The sequence below is a fragment of the Otolemur garnettii genome, unplaced genomic scaffold (assembly GCF_000181295.1).
Source record: "Otolemur garnettii isolate 467f Iridium unplaced genomic scaffold, OtoGar3 scaffold00021, whole genome shotgun sequence".
Taxonomy (NCBI): Eukaryota; Metazoa; Chordata; class Mammalia; order Primates; family Galagidae; genus Otolemur; species Otolemur garnettii.
In genome coordinates, this window is record NW_003852416.1 from 18,632,533 (window position 1) to 18,641,864 (window position 9,332).

The 9,332-nt window shown below is 42.3% G+C and overlaps 1 protein-coding gene across 1 annotated transcript in view; it reads left to right on the plus strand.

Annotated features, from left to right (window-relative positions):
- Positions 1-9,332, plus strand: part of CUNH10orf76 (chromosome unknown C10orf76 homolog) — a 232,993-nt gene that overhangs the window by 57,908 nt on the left and 165,753 nt on the right. Inside the window, exon 14 of the mRNA XM_023511776.1 lies at positions 809-910. Within this exon, the coding sequence (XP_023367544.1) occupies positions 809-910 (102 nt within the window). The remainder of the gene's footprint in view (positions 1-808; positions 911-9,332) is intronic.

Genomic DNA, 9,332 nt, shown 5'->3' on the forward strand with positions numbered 1-9,332 from the left:
GCCTGCCACAACGCCCAGCTATTTTTTTGTTGCAGCCATCATTGTTGTTTGGCGGGCCCAGGCTGGATTCGAACCTGCCAGCTCAGGTGTATGTGGCTAGTACCCTAGCCAGTTGAGCCACAGGCGCCAAGCCTCAAGACTTGTTCTTAGTGGCACCTGTGGCTCAAGGAGTAGGGAGCTGGCCCCATATACCAGAGGTGCCGGGTTCAAACCCAGCCCTGGCCAAAAACTGCAAAATAAATAAATAAAATAAGACTTGTTCTTAAAATTGAGCAATATTTTTCCTTATTAGGAAAGTCTCTCCATTTATTTTAAGCAGGAGACTCATGGAAGCAATGCTCATTTTTATTCAATACAAATCTCTTTTAGGTAGAAATCAAAGTGCCGTTAAGGGCACTGAAGGGCAGCACCTGTGGCTCAAAGGATTAGGGTGCCAGCCCCATATGCCAAAGGTGGTGGGTTCAAACCCAGCTCCAGCCAAAAACTGCAAAAAAAAAGGGCACTGAACTCTTTTGGATTACTTGGGGCTGAAAGTGAAATCAATATACCCATCATAGGATATTGAGAGGAAAGCACTGTTCCTGAAGACTAGTCCTAGATAGGAGAGAAAGTCATAGAGCTTAAATTTTCGGAGTAGGAATGGGCTCTAAAGACCTAGGAAGAAAGCTTTATAAATACTTGGTCCTCCCTCTGTTGTATAAAGAGCTTATTTAGTGATTTTCTTGTCTGTGGGCAAATTGGCTATGTGGGTAGAAGTGTTAGATGGAATATGTTACAGGCTAAGTGTATTTTATCTGTTTTATTCCAGTTATAAGTTCTGTGGAACTCCCACTGGATGCAGATGTACAAACCAGTAATCTACTGATAACCTTCTTAAAGTATAGCTCAATTGTCATGCAGGACACCAAAGGTAAGGCATGCTCCATCAGGGGATCAGAAAGTAGGAACTGGCAGCAGCTCGACCTGAGGGCAGCATTGATGTTTGAAGCTTTGGCAAGATGAACCATTGGGCCTTTCTGTGTGTGGTCTTTTTTTTTTTTTGAGACACAGTCTTAAGGTATCACCCTGGGTAGAATGCTGTGGTGTCATAGCTCACAGCAACCTCCAACTCTTGGGCTCAAGGATCCTCTTACCTCAGTTTTTCTATTTTAAGTAGAGACAGGGTCTTGCTTTTTCTCAGGCTGGTCTCAAACTTGTAAGCTCAGGTAACCCACTTGCCTTGGCCTCACAGAGTGTTAGGATTACAGGCATGAGCCACTTTGCCGGCCCTGTGTGTGGTCTTGATTACTGGAAAACAGTGATTCTCACTGGTAGGTGACAATTAGGTGGTGGTGGTAAAACCTGAAGCTAGAAGGGAGTGCTCAGAAATAGAACAAGAAAAAAATTCTTCTCTACAAAAACTGGCAAGTCTTCTCAGCAGATCTTGGTAAGTAGATACAGACTTTTATGTGTGGGATGTAGGGGGATTAGCACACTTCAGGGAATTCCTTTTTGAGGATAAGAACTAAAAGCCTCAGTTTGTGGTGAGAATTAGAGTATTGTTGTACAAAGTACAGTAGGAAGAGGTGAGATTCAGAGGGACTGTCTTTTTTTTTTTTTTTTTTTTTGAGACAGAGTCTCATTTTGTCACCCTTGGTAGAGTGCCATGGCATCACAGCTCACGGCAACCTCCAGCTCTTGGGTTTAGGTAATTCTCTTGCCTCAGCCTCCCGAGTAGCTGGGACTATAGGTGTTCACCAAAATACCTGGCTATTTTTTGTTGCAGTTTGGCCACGGCCGGGTTCGAACCCACCACTCTCAGTATATGGGGCTGGTGCCCTACTCACTGAGCCACAGGTGCCTTCCAAGGACTGTGTTTTTTAATACTTAAAATAGAGGTGTCAATGTCCAACCTAGAAATGCAGAGTGAAAATGGGAGAGGATTGATTAGTTGTTGGAAAAGTGAGTATTTTTCTGATTTTCTGTTCTTCCTTCTTTCTGTTCTTTCTTATTTCCCTGGAAATAAGCCTTTTTTTTTTCCTGCCCAGGCTCACTGCAACCTAGAACTCCTGGGTTTAAGTGATCCTCTTGAGTATACCTCTATAGTGGTAGAACAAGTGGAGTAGTTGGCCTGAGAATGAGAAGAGGTTGGGAAGAGACTCAGCGAATTCTGTCTAGTATATATCTCCTAGTTTTGTTTTTTCCCTACTTAACTATTTTTTCTTTATGTGAATGTTGACAATTTCTATTTTTTTATTATGGTAAAATATACATAACATAAAATTTACCATCTTAACCATTTTTAAGTGTGCAGTTCTGTAGCATTAAGTATATTCACATTGTTGTACAACCATCACCACCCTCTATCTTGAGAACTTTTTCTTTTTCTTTTTTTCTTTTTTTGAGACAGGGTCTTACTATGTTGCCCTCTGTAGAGTGCTCTGGCATCACAGCTCACAGCAACTCAAACTCTTTGTGTTTAAGTGATTCTCTTGCCTCAGACTCCCAAGTACCTGGGACCACAGACGCCTGCCACAATGCCCAGCTATTTTTTTTGTTATAATTGTCATTGTTGTTGAGCAGGCCTGGGCAAGATTTGAACCCACCAGCCCTGGGTATATGTGGCCAGTGCCCTAGCCACTGATTTATAGGCACTGAGCCTTGAGAATTTTTTCATCTTGCAAAATAGACTTCTGTACCCATTAATCACTAATATACCAACCTCCTTCCCCCTAGTCCTTGGCACCCACCGTTCTACTTTGTCTCTATGAATTTGACTATTCTAAGTACCTGATAAAAGTGGAATGTATCCCAGTTTTAAAGTCCCTGGAAATAAGCCTTTTATTTCATAGTTATACTGAGGTAGCATTTTTCTTCCCATTTTGTTTTTGTTTTGAGACAGAATCTTGCTGTGTTGCCCAGGTCTTGAACTCCTGTCCTCAGGTGATCCTCTGATTTGGCTTCCCAAAGTGCTGGGATTATAGGCACGAGCCACTGCACTGTGTTGGCTGAATCATTTTAAAGAAACTGTAGATCACACTCTACTTTATACCTAAGTACTTTGACATATATCTCCTAAAATTAAAGATGTTTTCCTAGATGCCCAGAATACCATTGTACTCAGAAAATCAATAATAATTCTCTAATATTATATAATATTCACTATTCACTTCATAGTTAGATTTTCCTAGTTGTCCCCAAAAATGCATTTTTTTTTTTTTTTTGGAGACAGAGTCTCACTTTGTCGTCCTTGGTAGAGTGCTGTGGCATCACAGCTCATAGCAACCTCCAGCTCTTGGGCTGAGGCAGTTCTTTTGCCTCAGCCTCTCGAGTAGCTGGGACTATAGGTGCCCACCACAACATCCAGCTATTTTTTAGTTGTTGTTGTTGCAATTTGGCTGGGACTGGGCTTGAACCCGCTACCCTTGGTATATGGGGCTGGTGTCCTACTCACTGAGCCACAAGTGCTGCCCTTGTTTTTTTTCTTGAGACAGAGTCTCACTGTGTCACCCTGTGTATGATGCCATGGCATCATAGCTCACAGCAATGTCAAACTCTTGGGCTTAAACAATTCTCTTGCCTCAGCCTCCCAAGTAGCTGGGACTACAGGCACCTACTACAACGTCTCGCTATTTTTTAGTTGTAGTTGTCATTGTTGTTTGGCAGGCCCGGGTTGGATTTGAACCCACCAGCTCTGGTGTATGTGGCTGGTGCCCTAGCTGCTGAACTACAGGTGCTGAGCCACCTTATTTATTTTTATTTTTATTTTTTTGAGATAGAGTCTCACTTTGTTGCCCCTGGTAGACTGCTGTGGCATCATAGTTCACAGCAACCTCAAACTCTTGAGCTCAGAGATTCTCTTGCCTCAGCCTCCCAAGTAGCTGGGACTACACGCACCCACCACAATGGCCAGCTATTTTTAGAGGTGGGGTCTCACTCTGACTTAGACTGGTCTCCAACCTGTGAGCTCAGGCAATCACCTGCCTCAGCCTCCTAAAATGCTAGGATTATAGGGGTGAGCCACCACTCCCAGTCCCCCAAGTGGTTTTTGTATTTGATGTTTTTTTAACTACACCTAGCATTTGTTTGTTTTTTGTTTTTGTAGCCATAGGGCCCTCACTTTACTGCCTAGGCTGTTCCTGAATTCCCTGCTTCAGGTGATCCTCCTGCTTTGGCCTCTCTAAGTTCTAGGATTATAGGCATGAGCCACTGCACCTGGCCTTACCTAACATTTTAATAAGCTTTTTCTTTTTTTTTGAGGTAGAGTCTCACTGTGTTGCCCTGGCTAAAGTGCTGTAGTGTCAGTGTAACTCTCAACAGACTTAAACTTCTAGGTTCAAGTGATCCTTCTGCCTTAGCCACCCAAGTATCTGGGAGTATAGGCACCTGCCACAGTGCCAACTCATTTTTCTATTTTTAGTAGAGATGGTCTTGGTCCTCCTAGGCTGGTCTTGAACTCCTGGGTTCAAGCAGTCCTTCTACCTCAGCCTCCCAGAGTGCTAGGATGACAGGCATGAAACCACTGTGCCCGGCCTTAATAAACATTTTTATTAGCATTTTATTTGGTACCTACAGGTTAATCCAGTGGGCTGTCCCATTTAAAGGATTTTTGTTTTCTTATTACAAGAGAAATTGAGATATTGTTAAAAAGAAACATTCTGACAATGGTTAACTTAGAAAGTGAAAGTCCTTAGTTATTAAAGTCTCTATAGTTAATCACTACTAACAGTTTGGCATATTTTCTTCCTTTATAAGCGTTCCTTATAAGAATCTTTAAATCCTATTTTAGGCACTAACTGTTCAGTAGTTAAAGTTTGGCTTCTTAAATTATGGTCCATGGACAAACTTCAAGATAACTTTCCAGATAACAAAATAACCAGTTCCATCATAGAAGCAAAATTGCTGGCTCAGTGTCTGTACCATGTTTCCCTGAAAATAAGACACTGTCTTATATTTATTTTTTTCTCAAGAAGACACACTAGGGCTTATTTTCAGGGGATGTCTTATTTTTATTAAGTATAATACAACAATCTACATTTATTCAGATACAATTAAGTTACCTTCTTCTGGAACCTGACAGGGGGAGCTGACCTTGTTGGTGGGGCTGGCGCTAGTGATGCGTGAACTCCTTTCCCCTAGCCGTTGGCACGTGCGCAATAGGATGCCTGTGACTGTGGTTACCACGAGTGCGAACTGCTCGGAGAAAGGAGCTCTGGCAGATAAAAGATATTCCAGTCTTCCTTATCGCTCCCCGCTGAAATGCATGGCTATGCAGTGTATCTGACCCATCTCTAGGTCTTTTTATTGGGGTAGGGCTTATATTTAACAAATGCATAGAAATCCTGCTAGGGCTTATTTTTTGGGTAGGTCTTATTTTCAGGGAAACACGGTAGCTAAGTGAGTAGGGTGCCAGCCACATACATTGAAGCTGGTGGGTTCAAGCCTGCCCCGGGCCTGCTAAACAATAATGACAACTACAACCAAAAATTAGCCAGGCATTGTGGTGGGTACCTGCGGTCCCAGCTACTGTGGAGGCTGAGGCTAAAGAATAGCTTAAGCCCCAGAGTTGGAGGTTGCTGTGAACTGTGATGTCATAGCACTCTGCTGAGGGTGATATAGTTGAGACTCTGTCTAAAAAAAAAAAAAAAAAAAGCAAAATTGCTAAAATACTGTGGTTTTTTGCCACCTTACTTTCTGTGAGGCGAAACTGATGCCTTGTGTGGTGGTTTAAGGTTCTCTTAGGCATTCAGTATACTTTAGAAGTCTCTTATTTGCCAGGTGAGATGAGAAGGTTTGTGATTTGACAGTTTTCAGCATGGAACTGAAGGGCAGGAACAATATAGGAGAGGAAGACCAGGGTTTGGAGATTTTTAGAGTGAGAAGGAAACATTGGTAGGCAGAGATAGGAGAGCTGACAGATAAATACGGGAAATGAACAATTGCCAGAGCAGAAGGGAACCTGGGTAGGCAGAGTCTAAGCTATATTACACTAAGATGGTTTAGCTTTTAGAAATTTCTGCCTTGCAAACTTAAGACTTTTTCTTCTTTTATGCTTTATGAGTGTGATCCTTAAAGAGAGAACTATATACAGGGATGACATATTTGCAAGTGGTCCATGTCACAAACTCCTAACATAGAAAAGTCCATTGGGAACTGTAGAAATGGCTAAACTTCTACGACTTGGCAGGTGAGATCTGGCAGGCAAGGATAACAAGACTCCTGTGTATCAGTTTCCTGAGGCCATTGCTTGTTTATGGAAATGGGTAACCTTTTCCTTTCTCTGAAATTTTGCAGCAACCACAGAAAAAAGAAACTGCATAGATATGACCCAGAAATTGAACTTTTAGCTTTGTCTGATATAAAACAATGAATTGAGGCCCTTGGAACTCATTTTTAGCTTTAATAATTGTATACACCTCTTTGTGCTCCTGGCCACCTGCCATGTATAAAATGTAAGGGAAAATTAAGGGCCGATTAATTACAGAATGGGTAGTCTCATTCATTGTCTCTGAACTCTTTTAGGGTTAGGTCTTTGTCATAGGCAGCCTATATGTGGCAAAGGGCAAGGTTAGGTATGATTAAAAGATAATTTCAGAAATGGCTTCCGTGTGGCTTCCTTGGCCCAGCTCTTCCTGTCTCAGCCTCTGACCTGCTGCATGCCTTGGCTAACAGTATTTCATTATGTTTTTAGGAGCAAACAGAAGCAAACTATTTCTATATATTTGTTGTTTGGTACCTATAAAAAGATACTTTTAGGCTGGTTGTGGTAGCTTATGCTTATTAACACAGCACTTGGTACGCCAAGGTGAGTAGATTGATGGAGCTCACAAGTTTGAGACCAACCTGAGCAGGAGCTAGACCCCGTCTCTAAAAAATAGCTGGGAATTTTGTGTTTATCATTTCCTTGATTTGACTCTACTTTTATTTATTTTATTTTTTTATTAAATCATAGAGGTGTACATTAATGCAATCACAGGGTACAGTGTGGTGTTTTCATATACAAATTGAAATACTCTCATCAAACTGGTTAATGCAGCCTTCATGTCATTTTCTTAGTTATTAAAACATTCATACTCTGCTTTTAGAAAGATTCACTTGTACCCTTGTAAGATAAACCATAGAGGTGACCCCACCAATCACCGTCCCTCCACCCATTCACCCCCTCTCCTCTTCCGTCCCCTCTCCCTCCCCCCTTCCCATATTCTAAGGCTATAATTAGGTTATATCTTTCCTATGAAAGCTATAAATTAGTTACAAATTAGGGCTGTGTACATTGGATACTTTTTCTTTCATTCTTGAGATACTTTACTAAGAAGAACATTTTCCAGCTCCATCCATGTTGACTCTACTTTAAAGTGTTTTTTTCCCTAGGATTCTTCTTACTTTGGTGTTGTCACCTTATAGGAGCATCTAGTCAACCTTTAAAATAAATTTTAGGCCCAGGTATTGTGGCTTATGCCTATAATCCTAGCAGTTAGGGGGAGGTTGAGGCAGGGGGATCATTTGAGGCCAAGAATTTAAGCCTGGATAACATACCAAGACCTTGTCTCTACAGTAAAATAAGAAAATATAGCCAGTGTCGTGGTGTGCACCTTTAGTCCCAGCTACTTGGGAGGCTGAGATAGGGGGATCACTTAGCCCAGGAGTTTGAGGCTGCAGTGAGCTATGATCAGAGCACTGCATTCCAGCCTGGGTGACAGAGCAAGAACCTGTCTCAAAAAAAAAAAAAAGGATGTTAGACAAAAATTTAAAAAAAAATTGAGGGGAGGTAGGAGCCTCAGATGTTTGGGGGAGGCAGAAATAAAGCTGGTGCTGGCTTTGTGCACTGACCAAAGAAAAGTATATAGGCTCGGCGCCTATGGCTCAAGTGGCTAAGGCGCCAGCCACATACACCTAAGGTGACAGGTTCTAATCCCCAGCCCGGGCCTGCCAAACAACATTGATGGCTGCAACCAAAAAATAGCCGGGCATTGTGGCGGGCACCTGTGTCCCAGCTACTTGGGAGGCTGAGGCAGGAGACTCGCTTGAGCCCAGGAGTTGGGAGATTGCTGTGAGCAGTGAAGCCATGGCACTCTACCCAGGGGGACAGCTTGAGGCTCTGTCTCAAAAAAAAAACCAAAGAAAAGTATATCTATGTGTTAGACTTAAAAGTTGATTTGCCAAAGAGTTAGCAGTTAAGACATCTGGGTGATATGACCAAACTCAATTAGTATTATTTTTTGTAGGTTTTTTCCCATGTTTTTTAGTTAAAAAAAATTGTGTATAATGAAATGTGCCTTATTTTTGTATTCAGAAACACTTTTTTTTTTTTTTTGAGACAGAGTCTCACTTTGTCACCCTCAGTAGAGTGCTGTGGCATCACAGCTCATAATAACCTTAAACTCCTGGACGCAAGCGATTCTCTTGCCTTAACCTCCCAAGTAGTTGGGACTATAGGTGCCTGTCACAACTCCTGGCTGTTTTTTTGCTGCAATTGCCATTGTTGGTTAGCTGGCCCTAGCCGGTTTCAAACCCACCAGCCTTGATGCATGTGGCTGGCACCCTTAACCACTGAGCTACAGGCACTGAGCCCAAAACCCCTTTTTTTTTTTTTTTTTTTTGAGACAAGAGTCTCACTATATCGCCCTCCATAGAAGGCCACCCTGACACAGCTCACAGCAACCTCAAACTCTTGGGCTTAAGCAAGTCTCTTGCCTCAGCCTCCTATGTAGCGGGAACTACAGGTTCCCACCCCAACGCCTGGCTATTTTTTGTTACAGTTGCTTAGCTGGCCTGGGCTGGGTTCGAACTTGCCACCCTTGGTGTATGGAGCCAAGCTGCCCAGAAACACTTTTTAAAGTGATAACATAGTTGCAGGTTTTCTGTGGGAGTTGCTTATCTGCTTTGGGGGAAAGGGAGGACAGTGCCAGAGAAACTCTGAGGCCATGGGTAGGTAGAAAAGTGTTGATGAATCTAGTTTTGCATCGACAAGGGCATTGCTTTTTTGGCTGACTAGGGGCTTTGATGTAAACTATGGGGAGTGTCTTGATAGGGATTATCATCATACTTTTTTTGTATTGCCCATCTCTGAGAAGAGGTGAATATGTTTCTGGACTACAACTTCCAGTATGCCTTCTGATTGTCAAATTTTAATTAATTTCATTTCTGAGGAAGGAGCGGGTTAATGACAGGGTAAGTACTGTTAGCTAAATTCTGTAGCCTTCTAATCTGTTAAAAAGTTGTCTCTCTAGGCCAGGCACAGTATCTCATGCCAGTAATCTTAGCACTTGGGAGACTAGGATGGATGGATTGCCAGAGCTCATAGGTTGGAGACCAGTCTGAGCCCAAAGGAGACCTCATTTCTTTTTTTTTTT